The sequence below is a fragment of the Anoplolepis gracilipes genome, chromosome 13, assembly GCF_047496725.1.
Source record: "Anoplolepis gracilipes chromosome 13, ASM4749672v1, whole genome shotgun sequence".
NCBI classification, from domain to species: Eukaryota; Metazoa; Arthropoda; class Insecta; order Hymenoptera; family Formicidae; genus Anoplolepis; species Anoplolepis gracilipes.
This window is the reverse complement of record NC_132982.1, coordinates 8,222,662-8,247,436: the sequence shown is the minus strand read 5'-3', so window position 1 is coordinate 8,247,436 and position 24,775 is coordinate 8,222,662. Positions and strand designations below refer to the sequence as shown.

At 30.3% G+C, this 24,775-nt stretch overlaps 1 protein-coding gene and 1 long non-coding RNA gene across 3 annotated transcripts in view; one reads left to right on the top strand and one right to left on the bottom strand.

The window, feature by feature from the left end:
• The window catches only part of LOC140672407 (alkaline phosphatase), a 182,593-nt gene that overhangs the window by 8,434 nt on the left and 149,384 nt on the right, over positions 1-24,775 (top strand). Inside the window, exon 2 of the mRNA XM_072904553.1 lies at positions 15,747-15,994. Within this exon, the coding sequence (XP_072760654.1) occupies positions 15,747-15,994 (248 nt within the window). The remainder of the gene's footprint in view (positions 1-15,746; positions 15,995-24,775) is intronic.
• The window catches only part of LOC140672413 (uncharacterized), a 90,313-nt gene that overhangs the window by 14,177 nt on the left and 51,361 nt on the right, over positions 1-24,775 (bottom strand). The window contains exons 2-3 of one of the 2 annotated variants that reach the window (XR_012047888.1): positions 19,575-19,966; positions 18,740-19,380 (exon numbers count right to left, since the gene is read on the bottom strand). The exons of the other annotated variant lie outside the window; for it this stretch is intronic. This is a non-coding gene — a long non-coding RNA (uncharacterized lncRNA). Of the gene's footprint in view, positions 1-18,739; positions 19,381-19,574; positions 19,967-24,775 lie in introns of those variants that run through there. 2 annotated transcript variants of the gene reach the window in all.

The following is a 24,775-nucleotide window of genomic DNA, read 5'->3' as shown; positions in this document are numbered from 1 at the left end:
TTGCAATCATATATATATATCATCTTTCTTAACAACATTTTTCTTTAATTTTTCTGGGAACGCATCCTTTATACTTACATTTTATCATCTCATATTCGCGTTTTCTATATTCACGGCATTTTGTCTGAACCTATTCCCCACGAATAAGAAGCTTTATACATGCATATCCTTTATGAATAAACGATAAAAACATAATCTTGAATTGATTTTCCCTTGTAATACTTCGATTCTCTAGTTATGCCATCCACGCATATTGCTATCTGTGTCATTTCGTTTAAACGGTATAGTTTGCGTTTTGTATCTTCCCTACGTACGTACACTAACAGGTTTAACGTTACATCTCTATGCGGTTAGCGCACTTAATTGGTACGTATCAGAATCGGTGGGCAAGCAAGTTGCATACGAACTAGTTTTGAGTTACGTAACGGTTCGCTCGAAGAGTGTGGTATTTGAGCTTATATTAGTTCACCAGACGCTTGCCTTTGGTGATAGACGATGGAAGTGGAAAGTGCCGTTTCGTACGCGGTTATACCGTTAAACGCGATCAGCTATAACGGCTGTCATATCCATGCGGCGATATGCCGCATGGCTACAGACGTTTAAATCTAGCCCGTCCTTTGCGCCTATAATCCTGGATATCCAAATCATTTTGACAACGGTATCGCAACTTACGATCATAAAGGCTTAACCCTTAATAAGCGTCTCTCGTAGAGTCTCTCAACGTTTAATCCCACGTGAACTTTGTCTTCCAGCTTTTGTACGAAAAAAATAGCTAAAGATTTAATGCTACATTCTTTTTTTCTACTATTTTTTTATATTATAAATAATTTAGATAATTAATCATTTTTAACGTTTTAACAACGAAAAAACTAAACGAACAAATCTAAAAGAGAAAAATAATTGGTTTAAAAGATTCTTTATTTGCCAATCATATCGAATTTTTATACCTCATTAATTAAGGATTAATATTATGGATATTTTCGAAATTGTACAATCAAAAGAAGAATTTGACGATAAATCTGTTAAAATTAATACAAATATCGAGATTCAAAAATCTTTTGCTGCACAGAAAAATGGAAATCAATTAATAAGGCAATAAGAAAAGAATTATCGATACTTCTTATTAATATCGGAGGAAAAATATCGGTAAGGAATATTGGAAATAAACTGTCAGAATATCGATGTTGTTGTATTATACTACTACACTGCTAATGCAGAGAAGAAGTTAGATTTTAATTATTTCTTCTTCCTTTGTAATCTGTAGATGCTTAACAATACTTGGTTATTGCTAATTACAGTGGTATCTAACGTTTAATTTCGATTACCACATCGCTTTATATACAAGAGAACATAGACGCTCGCTAGGCGTAATCATCAATTTGCCGATATATGTACAAACGCAATAGCTAATGAGAGAGTAATTACGACCGATATGATGGTCTATTCTCGTAGCGCATTCAAGTGACTATATTAAAACCGTATATCTACATTGAATTGAACATTAATAAAGATTTGAATATAAATGCATGATTGTGAAAAGTCTCTCTTTGACCGATAACTATATTTTTTTAATCAACTATTCTCTCTTCCTTTCTTGAAATATATTCTGAAAAATAAATTTGTATTGTAAAAGCATTACATACGTGCTTTTCAGATACGCTTTTTTTACATTTCTATTTTATTTTTTTTTCTTTTAAGTGACAATTGTATATGCTCGTACTTTTGCGAAAGAAGAAATAATACGAGTGCAGAAGTGTCATTTAAAAAGAAAGAACTATTGTCATATTCGCAATTTATGGATAACTGTCCCCGGTACATTATCCATCATGTCCGGGGCTTAGTGGTGACTCGGCGCTATCCGCGCTTTTATGCATCCGACAAATGGAGTATATATAACACCGTATGGTCGGTAAATCAAAAGGAAATTACAATCGGAATTTTATATCGCATGCACGAATATGAATTATTTCTTGAAAATTATTACATGATTTTGAGAAAGGCACGTTATCATGAAAATCATATACCGTTCTCACGCATTAAATATTGAAACAATAATTTACATTGCAACGCGAGCGAGCGAGTGAAATTTTGTACTGTCATCCGGAAATAACGCGCGAGTTTTCCACTTGCGCGCGATACAATGCACTCTGTTGCATATAATAATTGGATTGAATTCGAAAAGATGGTTTATTCTTTTTTTTTTTAATGACAGTGTATAATCGATTTTTTTTGGATGATCTATCACATTCGATGAACTTTTATTAAGATAAGCACTTTAGATTTTTCAGGATATTTTTAAGGAGAAACATTCCTTGAGAAATATAATCATATTATTATATAATTATATAATTATATAAAAATATAATTACATGTAATTATATAAATATTAATCTTGAAATTATACGCGTTGAATCCTTTTTATGATGTTTTCCATATATTTTTTCGGCTGAAAAAATGGAACTTACTCCCTTCAATAGCAAAAAAAATACGTTATTTTAAAGTACGTTTAAAATTTTTTTAATTAAAATTTATGTCTGAATAAAGTTTTTTAATTTTATTGCAAAATCATCGTTAATACGCGAAGTTTTAAAGGTTTTAAATTTAAAACTGCTCGTTACAACGAGAGTTAAATTTTTTCATTATTGTCAAGAATGTTACATAGTTTATCAAATATGGTTTATTTACGCGTTGTTTAAATGTAAAGTTAATTTATGAAAAAAATAATTATTTTTTTTTTACAGAAAAATAGTAAGTTATATAACATTAAAGAAAGAAGTCAAACATGATAAATTATCACTATATAATAACAGTATACTTATTTTATTTTAAACTCAATATTTACGGCTCTTTTCTAGAATATCGCTCTTTACATGTCGAACTTAGATTTAATACGCTGTAGAATCTAAATTATAAAAGTTATACATATATAAAAATAACACGCGATAATCTCGCGTAATATATTTGGTCACGTTCGGAGTTTAGTGGACTTTTTCTACCACTGTACAGCTTATCAGACTTCGCGGTTTATGCATTAGTATTGGTGCTAGGATGAAAAGACGTGCCATGGTAAGAGACGGAAGTAACGTTACGTAAATCGTCCGGTTGGAATAAGTTCTACTTATCTTACGTCGCTTAAAGTTTCCTTCGGAGTGCTTTTGTAACGCGCATTAAAATGCGGACTCTACGACTATACAGAATTCTTTGATCATGTCTTTTATATGAAAGATTATATAATATTACGTGATAATGAAAAGTTCCAACGACGAAAATATAATTTATTTTATTGTTGTTATATATAATGAAGTTAATCTTGAGAAAATGAAAGAAGATGTACTTATCTTTTTATACCGCTTTTTAAAATTGCAGTAATATTAAGATGTTATAATATAATTGATTTATATAATTACATATCTATATAAATTATCTATAAAAATCTCCACGGAAATATCTAGAACAAAAAGTATGTTTTTATAAAAGTTTATAATAAAATGTTTAGAAAGAATTTTATATGCAGTCTTGAAAGTAGTATGTGTGATATTATTTGATTAAAATGTAAAAATTCATACAAAGAGTAAAAATCACAGTTATATATATTGATCAGTTATATATATCTCAAGCATTTGAAAAATACACAAAGAAAATATTATAGTAAAAATTACAAATATAATTTTGTTTGTAATCGTGAAACACATTAACGTAAAAGAGAAGTCATGTGATATTTTTATTCAATAATATTATATACGTTTTCTATTTTACAAAGGATTATAATTATTCGAATATTTTGAGGCACAAACAAATGTATAATTGTTAACAAACAAATGTGTAATTTGAAATTTTTATTGTAATAAATATCTTAACGGCTTTTATTATATTACAGTTGTATAAATGTTGTAAAAACAAATGTATTTTTTATGTAATTTGTACTGTAAAATTTTCTCCCGTGTATAAGTTAATGACATTTTTTTTCAAAATATTTTTTTTCCATTATATGTACTGGCGAGAAATTAAAAGTGGGAATTTAGAAACATTTTGGCTTTAATCTTTGCTTCTTCCGTTAAAAATCGTGCAAGCTTTTATTTTACAAATTTTATAAGCTTATATAATTTTTTGAATTTCTGGATAAATAATAAATGTATCTAATTGTAAGTGCACAGTTAAATGGACTATTTATCGTAAACCATATTTTATAGTCAGTATTTCTTCGTTACAATAGGGTCTTTCTTTATTTCGCCGCAGGGAAGAGCAGCAAAGTGCGAGAAGCGTGAGATTATTCTCATGACGCCGACCATAGGTCCACGTTTCTGCTTTATGATTGCACGTGGCATTTTCCGGAACGGCTTATCGGGTGTCGTAAAATGCTAAAAAAAATGGCGAGGAGAAGAAAATAATGAAGATGCTAAAAAAATAATCGTGTTTATACAGAGGGAAAGATTTTATATAGAAGTTTACGTGCGTGGATTTTTTTCATAAATTTTCTTTCGCAAATATCGTGCTGCTATCTTGATAAAGGTAACACGCATTTATTTCGGGAATCTTTATAAAGTTAAATAAAAAAGAAAAAGAATTATTTATTTTTACATACTTTATTTTATTTTGTATATTTCATGCAGTTATATTTCAGATGATGTTATTTTGAACGTGAGATAAAACGTGATAAAATTTGAAGTGGAGATTTTATGCAACACGCGCGATAAACAAATGTACAAACAAAACCATACACATGGTTCTGTCTAAATAGACTGAATTCCTTTCGACATTTCTGATTTTTCTAGAGTGTTTGCTTTGCATGGTGCATTTACGGTAGTAATCAATCATTGAATTTCTGATTTGAGTAGCATCCGGATAAAACCAAACAAACTCGGGTACATTCTCCTTGGTATAGCTGTCAGAAAAGGTTGGCAAGCTGCCGGAACTTCGTTCGGTTACAATTATTTCTGAATTGTTCTCTCAATCATCTCAAGTTAATCAATTAAATTTGAGTGATTGGGAAATTATGGAGATTATCCAAATTTTGTTACTCGCTAATCATTAAATTCGCGAAACTTATTACAGAGATTTCCGTATCTTACATGTTTAAATCATGTTTCGAATTGATCATTTCTCTCATATGGCTCGTTATACGAGAAATAACTCCATTTATATGCGTTGTAATTCTATTGCTACCAATAAATTATATCATCTACAGTTATGGCTTTGCTGGCCGCAAATATTGGATTATTTTCCTCGGCTAATTTTATTTTATGTTTGTATAGCAGCTTTGTGTAACAATTAACTGTTTAATAACGCCGTTACAATGCAAGCTGTATCACCAAACGTGTAAATAAAATTACATTATAAATATATAGTTTAGCTGAAGCGTTCTTTTATCTCCTTACTCTCTTTCTCTCTCTCTCTCTCTCTCTCTCTCTCTCTTTCTCTGTTGTTTACTTCTTATGAATATATCCTTTCAGGATATACATACATAAAATGTCTTAGTGAGCTATAGATTTTTAAAAATTTTGATATACACATAATTCTGAAAGTCATACGTACATTAAATTATTTTATTAGATCTCGACAAAAATAAAACTTTATATTTAATTTTTATGATTTAATAATGTTTTTCATAATTTTTAAATTAAAAATTCAAATTTTGGAATTATCCGACAAACAAGAGTTTATAAACTTTTTAAAGTTTAATATGTCATAAAATATTCTTTTGTACTTTTAAGCTGATTAATCAGTTATTAGAACTATTGGAAAACTGTGCGATTTGAAAAATCTTCTCTCGTGTCTCATCGAACTTTTGATGTTTTTATTTCTCTAATATTGTTCGAACAAATTGATATTTTAAGAAATTTAGATTAGGAATAACGGATTCAAGAAATAAGAAATAATGTGTGAACGAATGGATGAATGTATGAACCATTATGTATATAGTTTAAAATGGAGTTGTTTGTTCCAAATCTTTTCTCGTGTATATTTTGCATAGTTGGCAGATTAAATAGATTTAGTGAATTTTGGTCGATTTTGTAATTCTATTGTTTGTTTTTTCCACGATAAATTCAAGTAGTCATGATTATTGGCTGATTTCTTCCATGCATATAGATCGCTCGATTGCCGGAATACGATTCTGGTTCCGCTTAATTTTTTTTGTTCCTTTCTCTCTTTCGTTCTTTTCTCATTTCCTATGTTATTCCTTCCTTTTTTCTTTTTTCATTCTTTTCTTGCTTTCTTCCTTCCTGAATTCTCTGTTGAATCTTTCTATATATATTTCTCGCTCTATGTCAGAACAGCCGCAATGTCGTTACAACCTTCATAAAACTTTGCGGCTGTGCGAAGTTTCTACGAAGTTCGAAATTTATTCGCACTGGGTTTATCGACATCGCGCGAAAGATCGGCAATCGTAAACGTTATAGCGCGGCAGCCGCCATTCGATCCTGCGATATCACAAAGAAAAGTGAATCTTTCGAGTGGATCAGCACCGTTGAATTCGAAATTCTGATACGATTTTAATAGAAGCGTTCTCGAGTTAGCACTTCGCGAGATAGGCATTGATAGGATAAATGTTATAAAAAGTGGAGTTTTAGATAAATGACCTGTCACGTCTCAAAATTTAATTTTCTGGAGCACTGCGAGGTAGATAGGATAAATAATAATAATGAGCATACTTACGTTTAGGAAGTACACAATTTTCACGGTATCATAATCATTCTAATCTGGATCATGATCTTTCTATAGTTTTAATTTATCGAATATATTAAATTGAATATTTAAAAAAATATAATTTCTTTTAATTTTAATTTCTACGCATGATTTTTAATTTGGAATTTAATGTGAAGAATTTGCTGCGACAGAATTTTATTAATTAACACGTGCAATTATGTTTAATGACAAAAAAATGAAGATTCCTGCTTCGAAGTGGGAGCAATATCTATTCGAATTAAAACTTTATACTTCGTGAGCAAGAGCTTACGTTTATTTATACCAATGATTATTTGCGTACGGAGATAATGCTAGCGTGTTCAACGAGACGATGCATAAGAGATACCATGCTTCGAGTAAGCTGAAAAACTTTATCGTCGCACTTTTATTCCGTTCCGTGATAGCGTCCTGCAATCACGCAAATATTCTCTGGCGTATATTACGAATCCGGATAAAGTGCGCGAATATTTCACGGAATGAAATGGACGGATTTAAATGGTAACTGCATCTGTTGGTCGTAATCGCCAGATCTATGGACAGATAGTATTGATGTTTGTTTTTGTCCAGATTGAGCAGGTCGTGCGAAATCCACTTTCGGATACGTCATAAAAGAAAGGAGTGTGAACCAACATAATGCAATTAATATTATCAATACATAAATAATTAATATGAAAGATCAACCGTTACGTAACAATTTATTTACGAAGATTAATGGCAAATTTTATTTTATAGAATACAAAATAAATTTTTATATAAATGTACATTAAAGAGAAATATTTTTTTCATTTTTTCTTTCATACCACACTTATAAATGTTAGGAAACGTTGTGAAAAAGTTCATAAATTTACAAACTGCATGCAATTTCCTAATTTTACTTCTTGAATTATTACTATTGTTTACAAACATTTTTGAAAAATGAATAAAATAGACGTATAGTTGCATGCAATCGGATTATATAATATATATTCATGGATATATATTTGCAGCTATAAATATTGTGTTTCAAAAGCACAAAGAATTTTTATTAGAAAACAATTTCATTAGAAAAGATGCATTTCTGAATTGTTTATTTAACTTTTTTCTTTGGAGAACATATAAGATTATAAAGCAATATCTATACATGTTATGCAAATAAAATTGAAATTTTTGTTCCAGTTTAAATGCTTCAACATCTTATTTCTCATTTAGCTTGAAATGAACTTTATCAGAATTTTGAATATTAATTACAGAGATATTTAATCTCGTAAATATTAAAAAATTACAAGGAATGAAACGAGATGCGATCAAACTTTTGTTAAAGAAGAGTCGGCTTCAAATTACTCAAAGAATCCATCGACGCGCGAAAGAGTGCGGAGAAGATATTTCTCGTAAAGATTGTTAATGATTCTCTCGACTTATGTTAAATAATAATGCAAAATATCCCGTTATGAAAACTTTATTCAACAAACTTTGTTTATAAAACGAAAAAAAATTACATGTTTATTTTATACGATAAGTCTAATGTAAAAATGTTTTCGTTAACACAAAGTATTTATTCGAGAATCGAAACGTTACTTCAAATATAATCTACTGCATAACAATGCGCTTGACATATTCTACTCAAAAGCATGCAACTTTACGGAAAATATTGTCTTTCAAGCGAAGCAATTAACCTGTCAGTGGAGCAATCAATGCGCAAACTAATTTCTCACGCAGTACGCGAAATCCTTGGGAATCGATATTTTTATTGCGAGCCTTTGACGTGCGATACTTTCGCAAAATTGATTTTGCTGCATAGCGGGAACTCGGTCCAGTTCGAATTTACTATAACGGCGCGAGACTTGCAGCTGCCCGGACTCGCGCGATTGTATTTGGAGTTTATTCGGCGAATGCGTTCTAAGCGGAAAATGGTAATGGCTCGTTAAAAGTGGGCAGACCGAATGTACGTGCCCGCGATCTTAAAAGCGCGAAACTGGTCAACCGACGTGGCGCAGCTTTGCATTGTAAATGGCAATCGCGTGCGATGCTGCATCTGACGGGAGGCGAAACCGTCAATTCCGTTTGAGGCCATAGTGAGAAAATCTGCGTGGTTACCCGCAACTTTTCCCTCAGTCATGCAGACATCTGCATCGCAGATGCAACCGGTTAAAAACTCTCCGCAAGCTTTCTACCGCCGCCACAGAGGCGTCGATTATAATAAATCTCATCGATCGATTATAAATATTTAACTTTCGCGTCTCTCCATTGATTTATAAGCAGTTACTTTAGCCGCGAACTTGTTAAATCGAACAACATATATATATTTTTTTTAAATAAATGTATAGATATATAATTTTTTAAGAGTCATATTTTAAAAAATAAGATATTATTTTAATTACGTAAAATGTATGATTTGATTAATGTATAAGAGAAGAGCAATTTATTTTTCATTAAAATCAAATAAATTTAATTTTTAGTGTTTAATTTCCATTCTTTATATATATAATATGTATAAAATAAAAATTAAAGTATATCTATATTTCAATTTTTTAAAAATATTTTTAATATAATTTTAACTACACTTATAATCTAGCATTATTATTTTAACATGTTGAAATATCAATAAATTACCTTAGGGCTTTATAAAATCAAATATAAAACGCTGTGGACTTTTTTCATATCAATATTTCACAAAATAAAATTTTGTACAGAGAGATGATTTTTTTATCAAAAGATTTTTTTATCAAAAGATATTCAAGATATATTTATATTTTTATTCACTGTAACTCAACATGCGATATAATGGTGAAAATAGAAACGTCTATATATATTTTGCTTGCCGAGTGATATTTGTGGCTATTGACTGCGCGATGCAAATCTTTTACATTGAGTTTTCGAGATGAAAAGTTTGAACCCCCGTACTATATCGCTGCTATACAGGACATTCGCATAATTCTAAATCGCACAGGAGTTGTAATTCCCCCGGAGACGTCCTCGGGGTATTTATTCCTTAAATATTTTTGACCACGTTTCTCGGGAATTCAATCGTCGATATTTCATATTTCACCGCTGCATTCGTATGTATTTGCTCACATAATAACTACCGCACATTATGTGTATGTGTATGTATATTTATCTCCGCATATGTGTATGTGCATGAATCGTAATATGTATGAATAGTTAATTCCTGCTGCAAACGAGAAGTTACGGCTGAATAATTAATAGATATGAGCTATATACGATAGTAACGTTTGGTTAACCACCGTGTGTTATACTTCCCTTGTGTTAATATCACGAGCAATGATCTGAGTAAGCGGTAATTACAGTAACTCCTCAACCACACACGTTGAGCAAATTATACGAAAATCTTTCATTTCCTCGCCGATAATTTTTCCCTCTTCTATGAATTTACGGGATATAACCGCGCGTCATTTGCATGTAAAGTGCCGTTATAAACTTTTGTTACAATTGTTTGCCTTGCACGTATATACGGATCTATTTCGCGTTACTCTTGTAAACGTGACTTCCGCACTTCAAATTCATAAATAAAACAAAGTTGAGTGCGCCGCGATAAACCTGAAGGGGACAATAAAGTTCTTTCGTTTAAGTTGTGTACTGTACCCAGAGAAACCTTTCGACAGAAATGCAGCAACAACGGTAAATTAAAGATGCAATCTGCGATTACGTCCGAGACGCAGAGTACGGATGTAATAGTTTGTCACTGTGAAAAACCGATGGAAAATGCGTCTCGTGTATATTCGACATCATCGTTTACGATTGCACAAGTACATCTACGAACAAATCTCACGGATCGTTCTACGATTATTTAACGCATATAGTCATTTCAATCCTCAGCTTAACAAAAAAAAAGTAAAAGTAAAAACGAGCTACGCTTCTTCAATTTTCATGAGTTTGGACATATCGTTTCGCAAAAAAAAAAAAAAAAAAATACATATTTCTTTTTTTTTTTATTATATTTGCGCAGATTTATGAAAAGTACGTCGAAGCTAATCTGACTGTTGCTTCCGAGTACATCATAAATATTAAACTATCAGAAATATTAAGTATTGTTATATGTTTTACAATCAGACTCAAGTAATTGTTAAAGAAAGCTGTACTCTTCATAATACGCTATTTTTGTTCATAATATGCAAACTGTTCCCATCGGAACAAAAGTAGGATGCGTGCCAGAAGCTATTTGAAATGAAACTCGTGCAACTTGAAGTCTCTTGGGAATTTTAGTCCGGTTTATATTAATTGTGAGAGGGGTCAATAAGCTATCGATATACAATGCTTTCGCAATTTATTAATATGTGCCTCGAGGTGGAGAATTGATTTGACTCCGAATCCAAAGTCCGTTTTACAATACTTGGCATATACCTAGTGAAATTATGTGTTATTTTTTAAAAACGACATTGCAAAAAGAAGATTCGCGGGTTTATATGTTTCTCGAATACATATCGGATATTTATACCGAATTATTATATAAAATAATGCATATCATTCAAATAAAATAAAATATATTTTAATTGTGATTTAATGTAAATACGAATTGAAATATTCTGAGCATGTGTCAGATAAAATTATCAATACGCGATTGGATCTCAAAACAATTAAATTCAATTTTGTTAGATATATAAAACATATCTGCGTTTCCGTAAAAATATTTTTTCTTTACGTTATTTTATATGCGTAGGACATTCATATTTATAACTTTCACGTAAAATTTAAGATAAATGTCATAAAAAATGTGAAATTATAAAATTGTACTTTTCCGTGTTTTTCCGTGTCCAATGGAATTTTTGCATAGCAGAAAAGTTAAGAGAAAGATCGGTTTTTTATTGATAATTTTTATTAAAAAAAGCATACCTCGTTCGATAATTTGATCTCTTTTGCATATTTAACATTTTTATATTTTTTTCTTCTCGACATCATGTCACTTCTATCATAGAATTTTGCGAGCTATTTAAAAAAACGAAGACTTTAATCTTGGACACTGATGCAATTAAAAAAGCCATATGCAAATCACTAGGCAGAGTCTTCAAAGGAGTTTGAAGCAGCAGAAGCAAGCAATATACACTCGCGGCAACTTTCGTTTGATCTCGGAGGTTACGTTGTGACTGCTCTGATGAAACAGCATTTTTTTTCTTTGCACTTTTCGTGGCGTGCAACTTACTCTTTATTCTATGTCGAAGTTTCAGTTATTTTTATTGTAGTCGCTCTTTACATCCTTCTTGTCGATGAGAATTTAGATTGTAGAGAAAACACGGAAAAAGGACGTTTCTAAAAATATCTAGCAAAGTTTGTTTTTCGACAGGAATGGTTTACTTTGAATTTTTTCTTAGGTTGGTTGTAGATTAAGGGAAAACTCATTCTTTATAAAATTAATTAAATATTATGGGTTGTCGTAAGAAAGTTGCTAGTTTTTTAAATTTTTCTTAGAAATGTTATCATAAATTATTTTTAATTAAGAAAAATTTTAAAAGGATAAATTCATATGCTTTATCGAAAAATATTGCATTTAGAGAAGAATTCTTTTTATCCAAAATGTATTCTTTTCATAATACCGTAATCAAAATTTAAAAAAATGTATTATTTTTATTAATTATGTTAAAGTTTCGTGCGTTAATTCTTAGTAATTTTATTGTATTATGTTTCTCAAAGAGTTTGCGTGATTAAATCATGTTAAAATCTTTATTAAAATCTTTTATATCTGATTTGCAGGAAATTTTTTCGTGAAGTACGCATATCATTTTTCTTAAATTTGTTCAAAATTCTCGGATGAGTTTTTTAACGAATCTTTATTTTTTTCTTATTTTTTTATTCTTTTCAGTACTCTTCCCGACCTCTTGCTAAATATCTTTTATACTATCGTATATATTTAACAATTTTTATATTTCGTGTAAGCACATTAGTGTAATCCATTCATGTGCGATGAATTCTTAAGCTGAAATTTTACTGCAGTTTTTGTGGCAAAGGGTCGCTATCATTTAATATCCCCGGCAAAGATTTCACTGCGAGAAATAAAATTTGTTAGATGGTGCCCGGAACTTTGTTACACTCTGCGCAAAGAATATGATATCATGATAATAATTAATATATAAGCAGAATAAAGAAAGAAAAGATTATTTAATAGAATAATTATATATAATTTAAAAAAGGACTGTTTTTTTAGAAATAAGTTTTTATAAAATGTAATAGTCTTTTTTTTAAACTTCTATGTTTAAACTGTACAAATAAATAAACCAAATAAATGCACCCGCGCAATTAAAATAATACATTACAAAATATTTTACAAATAATAAAAAAGTAATATACAAGTAATAAAAAATAATATATAAATAACAAATTATGTAAAGTTTCTTTGTCATCATTTGATGCCTAAGAGGTATAATACTAGATATATTCAAATACAGGAAATATATGCACGAATTGTTGAGAAAATAATTATCACATTAATGGTAATTTATATTTCCCATATTTCGTATTGTTTTGATTTCTACGTTGAGTGACCAAATTTTGCGCGAATTATTCATTTAAGTAGAATGGTTATCGCCTTAATACGTTTTATGAATCTTTAATTATGGAATTAATTAATCATGCGGGGAGCTCATAATCGTTGATTGTAGAGTATGATCGCATTAAGAACGGTATGCGAAGCGGATGATGCTTCGCTTTATTATTCGTGTCGGAATGGCACTTGTGTTAGTACATCGAACATATTATTAATCAAACTTTGTGATAGAGTTAAAAATTCAGAGCTACTTCCTGCCGTTCGTTCTGAAATATGCAAACGCGAGCTCGTCACGTTCAGAATGCATAGAAATGTTGCGCAATTCCTGTACCGCCGAGTAAATCCTGACTATGCTTTCCGTCCGATACGCCGCGCGAGTCTCTCGAAATCTCTTCTTGTAGAAAACCCATCGGACTTTCGCAGGTTTAATGATTCGTAAGAATCAGTGGATAAAACATGCGCGAAATTGTGTGTGTATTTTCGCGCTGCTGGCATCTAAATTTTCCATCAATTCGATCAAACAGTAGCTACGAAGAATTACTGCTTCTTCTTGTGTACTCTGGTTTCAGTTCCGGATAGGCTAGCTCAACGGAAGTCTGCGGAAGCGCCGTTTTCTCATGTTTCTTCGACAGGAAAGACGGACAGATAAATGTACAGAAAGATAGATAGAAGATCGGTTTCACTAGAGATGGAAGCTGGGCTTCACACTCATTGTCAGACTCTCCGATCGTTCGTGGGATTACATGAAAAAATATAGGTAGACACTCTGTAAATCGCTCGTGTAAAAACATCGTCGAGGATGCTTTTGCTGGTATGATTTATCGTGTTATTTCAGAAAAAAGATGAAGGTCTTTTGTCAGAGGCGTATTTTTTGTACTCGACTGTATCCAATTTTAGTCTAAACGCTATTTCCGAAAATTCTCCTAACTTAGGATATTTTATTATCGCGTTATTATATTATATGATATGATTTTATAGATCGTCACTGTGGGATGCTTCAACTTATCCATTATCGAGTCGTGGTAGAGAGTAAGAGAATCGGAGAAACCGCAACCGCACGAAATAGGGTTTCGTTCGTCGCGGTTCGATACAACCATTCTGGCTGAACCTATTGCTTCCGGCAATATCGCCGTTGAGCTTGGAACGAAATTGTTCGGCCTTAAAACTTTCTTGACACGCGACCCTACTTTAGACGCTCGCATATATTCCAGCTGCTTTTATCTTTTCGCTATAAATTCATTACTTGGATCTTGCTGGGATTTTCAAATTCCTTTTTAAATATTAATTGCACACTTTTTTATAATTGCTTTTTTTATTTTAACACAGATCAGAGAGTTTTTCTTTCTTTCATTTTTCTGTTTTTTTTTTATAAAAAAAGATAATACAATTAATATGACCTTTAAGTATATATATTACTCGTTATATTTTCCGATAGAACCATTGAGAAGTGGACAATTAGGATCGTTTGTTCGGTATTAAGCTAAAAGGTTTAGTATGTGCGTTTTTGCTGATTGGAAAGGAGATACGAACGAAGAAAAAACTCATTGAAAAAAATAAATCTCTTTCGTGCTATTATACTTACGTTTTTCACCTTATTATTTACTCCATATGATTGAAAAAAGTGTAGTGCTCGCTCAGAATCAATTTTCTATTATACATTTTTTTTTACATTTTATTTTCAATATGATTATCGGTTGTTCTTGAGTGGATATATGAGACATGATTGATATTTTTTTTAAGTGAATATATCAATCATTTTGTTTTCCATTGTATAATCATGTTTTTTTGAAGTATATCTAAATTGATATTTTCTCGATATTCTGCATTACGTCATTTTACTCGTCAAATTAATTTTTTAGTTTTTCTAAATAAAATTTTTATTCTATATATAATCTTCAGCAATTATGGTTAAATTATGTGATTTTATAACGCAATTTTGAAGATCTATATATTTTTAATAAAATTAAATATTTACGCATCTGTTATCCATTTTTTGCACGATAAAGGTTAAAATATGTTTTTAAATGAAATCAATAACAGTATCTTTATATCATACATTTGTAAGAGATTATATTATAAAAGCTCAAAAAGATTTTTTTCCTTTTCATTCGAGATCAGCGGTTTACATTTAAGTAATAAAAAGTAGAAAAGAAAATTCACACACACAATGGAAAGATAAGCGATAATATAAGTATGCTTTATTCGTCAGATTAATATTAGTTGAGATTTAGAAAATAAAATTGACTTATGTTAGAATTTAAAAAAAATAGCAGATTACAATAATAAGACGTTTTATTTTACAATTGTATTAATGTTGTTACGTTTATATATTATATTATTATATATACGATTAAGATAATATCTTAAAAGCGTCCAATCAATTTATCGATCAAATCTATCTATAATTTTTAAGAAAAGTATCTTTTCATGTTTACGCAGTTATAAAATTGGACAACATTATTACGCGAAAGAATAAAAAAATTAGTGCAAATTGCACGTCATAAAGTGTCTGTCAATTATGTCGAAAGTGGCATTATAATTAATGTTTCTGATTGTGCATTACGATATCGAGAGTATTTTTTCTTCGCAGAGAGAGAGGTCTGGTATGAAGCGGCGACGCGAGCGATCGAGGCGCGGATCAGGGCGGCAGCGAGTTCCAGCGCGAGTGGTACGACACCACCGACGGGGGTGGCCCGCGGCGTCGTCCTCTTCGTCGGCGACGGCATGGGGATGAGCACCCTGACCGCGGCGAGGATCCTTTCCGGTCAGCGTCGCGGAAATCCGGGCGAGGAGACGCAGCTCGCGTGGGACAGCTTCCCGGCCGTGGCGTTGGCGCGGGTGAGTACCAACGAGGAAGTACAGATATCTTTTTTCTCTTTCTTTTTTCTTTTTTTTTGGAGAGAGAAAGGAGAATGCGGCACGTAAAATCGACGTTTCAAACGTGCATCAAATTCGCAATAAATTTGAGTTGGGTCGCAAATCTCTCTGTCAGATTTACGCATGTAAGATCGACGTTTTACGGGTGCGCCAAGCTCACGATAAACTTGGAATTGACATATGTCGTCGAGCAACAGAAAAAATTGGCATTTTCTAAAATGAGTTAAACACAAAACCTGAAAATTTCCAATAGTTCATATTTTATAAGCAATAGTTTAACGTTTTTGCCCGTTTGTAAAACAAATATAGAATTATCTAGTACAACAGTTTAATAAAACAACGAATTATATCTTGGGATATTGATTTTATTTTTGACGATCAGAATCTTTATTTTAAATCAAAACTCTATTGTTGTTATATTTTTATTTGATTTTTGTTTGTTTGAAAATTTTGTAGCGGATAAACGATAACAGTTGTGTTATTTTTAGTTTGATTAAATATTTTATTTTACGTACGATTTGCTCTGAAAACTTAGGAGACTATGCAGAGAGAGAAGAATCGGATATTATATTTCAGAATATCATTTGTTACTAAAAATATCAGGTAATTATGTATGTATATAAAATAAACATTTTATTGAAATCTAGAAATCTATATGAAATTAAATAAAAATAAATGAGAGTTTGTTATCGAATGGAATGAAACTTGGATCAATAGTTTTTAATTAAGAAGTTTTTGCTGTCTTGACATTTTTCTTGACTAGGCGTGCAGCCCTTTTTATAGTCAAAAGTAATTACGGTACTTGAACGACACTCCGACACTATGATATTTGTATGCGAATTATATTGCTGAAAACTATCGTGCAAACGTGTCTTTTTTTCGATTACGACACGGATAACATCGAGAAATCGCTGATACTCGTTTATAATAAGCGGTGCGCGCGAAGGAAAAATCCAATGTGCTGAATTCACTTCGTTAAGGCAGCAACAGGGTATTTGCATGCAAATTTAATCGAAACGCGCGTACACACATTTCTACGTGGATTACAGATTGCGTATATGTATTTTAATTAATCCTACGGTCAAGCGTTTACGTTTATTTTTTTACTTGCAGATATCCTGTTTTGCACATTACAAACAAAAATATTAAACACATATTGTTAGTTGATGCTTTTCACGTAAAATCTGTTATAATATTATTTTATCAACAATCTCGTTTAAACTTGAGTTTTTTTGTTTGATTTTTATCTCATATTGTTTATTATGCTTTTTAGTTTTAATTTTTTTTAAATTTTTTCAATTTGCCCTGGAAAACATGACGGAAGGAGAACTTTTATCAAAGACTTTTTGGAATTGAAGAAAGCGCTTTTATATGGCTTGGAAATTTACTTATTACTGGCAATTCTTCGTCATTGTAATGAAATTGAAGACTTGTAACTTTCTCTGTCAATTTTCACGATTCTAATTAGTTTTATAAAGTGAAGATTTCCTGAGAAAAAGAGACAGAAAGTAAATACTCATTGTCAGATATTTCCTCTGAGCTTGCAAGTGGTAAAGAATCATCATAAGAAAAGAATATCTTTTGCGCATTATTATTCTTATTTTTTATTGTGCTCTTTTTACCATAATACTTAATAAACAAAATTGAATTCGATAAATGAAAAAAACAATTAATTTTTTAAGATTTTACAAAATAGATATACTGCGTTATCTCAATCTAACTTTTTAATTGTATAAAAATTATATTTTTCTATACACAAGACAAAATCTACTCTCTTCTTTGAAAAAAGAGATTTTAAAAGTAATTTTTAAAATTTCTTTTAACTACATGTGTCTAAAAAAATTAAATAAAACAATTTAATTTAAGTCATCCACTTTGAATTTTTAGGAAAATAGAATGCTATCAAGTGCTATTTATGTGCTAATTCAATTTCAAGTAATTAAATAGCTAATAAGAAACATATTGTCTTTTGCAATAGATAATAACTGAACTTTGTGATAATTTTCGCTGAATCTTATATCTTAGAGAAATTCTGAATTTAAGACTTATCAAAAATACTTTGCTAAGATTTTCTAAAGAATTTTTATTAAAAATGACGTTTGAAGATATTCAATACATATATTTCTAAAATTCTGTCACAAGTCAACGTTATTAATGCCAGAAATGTACTAATTAAATTAAAAATCATTAATGGCTATCTCACGACTTTTAATTATATGAATTTTTTCTATGCTTTTATTTTGGACAAAGAATAGGAAAAATACTGCAAAGTAAAAATAATTACACATATAATAATTATTTTATTATTTTACGTCATATAAAAAATTATATGGTTCAACAAAAAAAATTTTTGTGAATACATATGAGAAAGAATGATTTCTTATAATTTTTTTTGGATACGATTTTAGTATTGAAATTGCACTATAACGTTACAATTTAAAACAATTTCCTATTAAAGTTGCAAAAAATAACTATGTTAATGTATTTCATTATGTTACTATTATAATATTCAAAAAGTTTTGTTGTAATTAAATTTCTTTTGACGACTAAAAATCCTTTTAACATACTTAATGTCTATTGCAACAAAATCCTTTCAACATGTCATATTTAACATGATAATATACATTAAAATATTTCATTTTTATAATTTTAATTACAAATTTTTCAAAATTGTCTGATCTTTGACGAGAGCAATTTGTAGACCGTAATCATATTTAATATAAAAAATATCACAGAAATTTTCTTTTTTTTTGTCTTATTAATAATATTATTACAATATTAAAAAAATGATTCCTTTATTAAAAATTAAGCATAACAAAATCATAGTAAAAACACTATGTGTGTAGTCAGAAGATAAAGGTGCATTTTCGGACTTGAAATTATACATACTGGTATAGAATCCGCTGTCAAAACTCGTTTTCTGTAAGGGGATTCAAAACATCCATCACGGATATCGGTGTTTGCGCGCGAATTTACGTACCGTTTTACGTATGTACATATGTACATATACGTGTCTGTATGTGTTATCGCTCGTGCGTACGTTTATTCCCTGTGCATCGTTCTGTTTTCCATTTACCGCGTTGCAGACACCGTTCTTCCGTACCTTTCATATCTTCGAACTTTTCGTACCTTTCATTCTCCTTACAAGAACGAAGGGGAAACACTTCCGCGTCTCGAAGCTATTGAGAATATGGAGCACGAAACTTTTCAAGTAAAGTCCCCCGTGGATTTCGTGGCATTCGTTCTGCACTGATTACAGACCTGCTTATTATCCGTTTGATATAATCTCGCTTTTCATTTTCTCAAGTTGGAATCGAGCGAACTAAAGTCGATGCAGGCATTTGAATCTGCAAGATCTACAGAATAAAGGCTCGCTCGTATAATGACGTTTGGACGTCACTGAAACTTTTCTCTTATTAGTTAACTCGGTCGTCTCTCTCTTTCTCTTTTTATAATTAATTTATCAAAAAAGAGGGAGAAAGAACGAATATATTGCAAACATTATATAAACTTTTAACTTTTGTGGTCTCTTCAAACTTACATTGTTTTGACAGTAATTTAATCTGCAAAAATATCGATTATTCTACCGTTGCATTATCTCTTGGAAGTTTAAATATTATTTCTACGAATTGAAGGGAACAATTGCGGTTGTTCCACGATGCGTGTGTGCGCATACATCATTTTCTTTCCCTCATAATTTTTCTTGTCTTTTGTCAAGTGGTATTATATGTAGTTTCCCGTTACTCTCAACCGTTTCCTCCAGTGCTCTTCTCCCCCTATATGGTACACACCTGAGAAAGGTTGTTGGTTGGAAACAAAGTTCCCTGAATAGTCCCTTGAGAACTTCCTCAGGGAACTAGACCAGCGTTGATAGGGGACTTGTTTATTTTCGTGTGGACATAAAAGCAGGACAGCATATATGTATGCAACGGTCTATGAACAAAAACAAAGTACAAGTCGCATTATGTAGATATGGGTTTTAGGAAACCATATTTAGTTTGTTTGAAATAAAGGAGTTTGTTTACCGTTAAACTACTGAGCGTAAACTTGCATATATATATATATATATAATACTAAAGTAATATGTGAGATTCGTTTTATTCTAATGAATAAAGGCTATTCAAATGCAACATAAATTAGAGGGCAACTAATTTTCGTTTGAATAATGAATAAAAAAATCTTAGAAAAGCTAATGTACGTTAAAAATTATTAATAAATATCATTATATTTATGAAATTAAAAAAAGCTTTTGACTTTTTGTTAGATTTTTTTCTACATAATTAAATATAAAAAGTAGTATAATTCAAAAGGCGTAATCATTTTAAAATTTATATATTTTTCATAAAATTTTATTTTATCCTTTTATAAAACATCTTAAAATAATTTTCGACTTTATATATGTCAAACTTACGAATTATCATGCATATATACATAAAATGAATTAAAAAATATATTATTTATAAATATTAATAAAATATTTAATATTATTCGTAATTAGTATTTTTGATTTTCTAATTGAAAGTTCATCATGTGTATGTCGTGTGAAATCAGTTGTTAACTTTAAGCGGGCATCAAACGATTATTAAATTATATGACACCTGCACGATTGGATATACACTTCGACAGTCGCGCTTATCACCGTGAATATTACGATTTATTTTCGAAATACCTAGCGTGTGACATTTATCAGGATAATAATTAATTGTGGGTTACACAGGCGCGGATGACTAATGGTTAAGCTACCTTGACATATCGAACAGACATCGATCATTCGCATATTTGTCATCTTTAAAATCCTTGCAAAATATAAATTGTTATCCCGCTATTTTGAAAGTTAAGCTTGTTACCAGATTGTTGTGGATAGGGCAGCTAATTCTCGACTAATTTAAAGCTTTATTAGATTACTTGTCATGAGTTATACGCAAAATTATGCAGAACTTATGATAACTCATTTAAAAAGATAGAATTAAATGTTTATGATTTTTTATTAATTTTTTCACGTGCATGTAATTTTGAATTTTTCATATGTTAAAAATTTTTTTGGTAATATCTTTGAATTATTATATGTATTTTAAATTCTCTCTTTTAATATTGAAAATTCAGAATTTTAGTGTATATTATATCATTTTTCTGACAAAATACTATAATATTAATAATTTTTTTTCAATCTTTGTAAAAACTCAATACTGAGAAAGTTATTATTAAATCGATCAATAAAAGAAATAAAGATAAAGATACAATTTTTTAAAATAAAAATTATGTAAAATTAATAAATATATATTATTTTAATACGTATAATTATACATAATTTTAATATGTAGATATAAAATTAAATACATTGAATAATATTAATTTATTATAAAATAATGTCTCGTGTAACAAGTGAATAAGGCAGCTACATGAATATAGGACAACATTACGTGCCGAATGATTAGTAAAAAATTACACTGTACCTTTTTTATTCTACACTACACATATACATGTCTCAGCGGCTAATGAACATGGAAATGGACACGACGAAAATAGGTTGAAAGTAGTAAAAACGTTTTCTTATTTTACGAAAAAAAGGACGTATTAACGAGGAATACGTGCAAGTGAATTATTTAAATCATTATAGTATAAAGTATTCTCCCAAGTATAAAAAGATTATCGATAATTAAGCTATTCTTTTGTGATGTGAGTACTATGCGTCATTAAATTTTTAATTCCTCTTTTTTTTACACCTAGTATGAAAGAAGATACAAAGAATCGAGTATCGAGATAAAGCGAAAGCCAGAATGGCGAGCTTCCCACTCAGGTACGCAAACATAAAAAATTCCACACTCGAAATGCTCACTCCACTGACACGTTTTTCATCGCAAATTGCGTCAATTTAATCGAGGCACGGTCCGCTAAATATCGGACAAATTGCGCAAAATTTACAATCGTGCATTTCATTTTACATCGCTTTTGCCGTAAAGTTTTCCTCCAACGTATTTTCGAATAATACATTTAAGAGGGAACTGTTTCAAACGATATTAAAACGCAGAGGTATTTTGAGAGAATAATTTATTTAAGATTCATAAACATGAATTAAATTCAGTTTTCTAACATAGAGACACAAAGAGTATATATATGGAAAAGAAATGCTAAGTATTATTAGCTCTTTTGAGACTTCAACCATTTTTTTTATTACAAAAGTTGAAGATTTATGCACGCAGTAATAGTATCTCCATATTTTGACGCGGGGAATATTTTAAAGAAACATCTTTAATTCTGAATTCAAATATATTACAGCTCTTGCTTCTTTCAACGCGATTACGATTGTTAAACTGAGTTTTGATTGTTAAACTAGTCCAAGATAAAAAAAGCCATTATTCACAGAATTACCAATTCGAGCAAGAAACTGTAAAAGTTGCAGAAAATGACTTGTTAAATATTAAGAGCTCTTCTTAGTTCTAAATTTAGCGTGCTAAATTTTTTTCACATTTTATACAGGTGCAAAAGGTACAAAAAGATGTTTATTTATAATATTAAATGTAACGTAATATATATCTTAATGCATATTTAACTCGGATAATTGATATCTCCGAAATTGATGATATACATATTCTTTTTTCGATTCAAACCATCTACTTTGGAATATTATTCACGTAGGGTTAATCTCGACGTAAGTAAAAACACAATAAATTTAGCAAGAGTTGACGCTCCCGACGCGATGAAGCGTAACGCCGAGATTTTCCCTCTTCCTGTCTGTGTGTATGCATAACACGTTCCATGCATATTGCGATTCCGCGAGATGTTTCCATCCAGCAGCCGCGATCTCCCCGGACGGCCGAAAAGCGAAAATATATTGTAACAAACGACTCGTTTCCGGCGACCGAGGCGCGCACGTATCGTAAACAAATGAAGAGTCGGGGACTAATGAAACTTGCAAATCGATCACGTAGCAAGGACCAACGAGAAATTCGCAGCTTGTAATAGCATCGTGGCTCCGATGAGCGTTTTGTGAAACAATAATCCGGGCTCGTCGAAACAAATTAGTTGTAATATTTCACGCGAAGAAAATACGATTAAACGTGACAGCTCTCTGAATTTACGTCTCAAACAGATGAAATGCATTTACGCATGCGTTATGTTTCATATCGATAATATTATATTATAATAATATGCAATATACAATCAAATTGTGGTAAAACGCAATTTACAGATGTCTAATGTAAGCGTTTGTACAGTTCGCTGACATCGAGAATATTCTGGATTATTCAGAGTTTGATCTGACTGATAGACGTATTAGATTGACATATAATTTCCTTGACAATAGTAAAGAACTCAATAATTTATTTTATTTTCTTGTCGTGAAAGCAAAGAACGTTACCGTATCAGCGACAAATAATTTTATATCCTTGGCAACTTTTAACAAAAATTTATACTTCTAGTTGTAAATATCTATTTATACCTTTTCACTCTACATTTCTCATTTTTTATTTTATTTATCTTTTTAAAAGACTAGACATAACGATTCCTTTAACAATGCAAATATTCAAAACGATATTTTTATGCGACATTAATTTTCATGAAATTCCATGGAATTCTTTTTTCTCTTGACATAAAGCTAACATTTGTATTACTTGTTTCAATGAATATTTATTTACGTGTACAGTCGCGTATTGAATAAATAAAACTTTATTTCATAACATTTTTAACATGTAATAACATGTACATAGCTTTTTTTTAATTATTTAAATTCTTGATAACATTATATTTATTACTCGATTTCCTAAAAGTCTTTTTTATTTTGCCTGTAAATTAAAATTAAAACTTAAAGATTTAAAATTTAATTTGTGAATTTAGAATGTATCAAGAGAAATAAATGTTTGTTATTTTTTTATAGAATCTTATCTGATACTACTTACTGTCATATTTATGGATAGCTTCTTAACAATTAAAATTTAATTTATTTTACAATTAAATTACGTTTCATAGATGTATATATTATTACTTTATTTTATTATTTGGATCGTCTATTATTTCTCTGTTGGATGTTGCCAGTTGAATGTAACATCAGGCGAAGTACGTGTATTGAAACAAATAGAATAACAGATAGCTGCGATATCACTCTCATGAATCATGTTGGAATGTGTTTCACGCATATTCCAACTGTTCCGTATCGCTTAAGATAGATATATACACATTTATAGCCTTCTTAACCCGTGCAAACTAGGTCGAATACAATATTTATTTGAATAATCGAAAATGTATCGAACATACTTGTCACTTGTTGTTGGACTAGATATAGGCACAGTAATAATTAATATTAGTGAGATTGCATCAAATAAATATAAACGTTATTTCGCCAGCTTAATATATATATATATATATATATATTTTATTAATTTTCATCATTTTAGCTTATATACATATATTATTAATTTTCATAACTTTATGATAGAAACATAAACTTTGTATTTTCAAGTAATTATTTAAAAATAGTAGTCATATAAATTTAATTTTTTTGAAAACAAGCTATTTTGAGTTTCTTTCTCACTTTATATATTATATTGGCATTTGTTATCTCACGTGTATGCTGAGGACGTCTATTTGCGAAGAAATTGTATTTAAGAGGCACGCGCCTCATAATCTCTTTTTGACTACGCGCTTGGCTATGCTCGGAAAATCGCATCTTACGGAAATTGTTTGAAAATGCCCTTTATTGAAGTTCTCCTGTTTGCATTTTCATATTTGATCTTTGCTACTTTCATA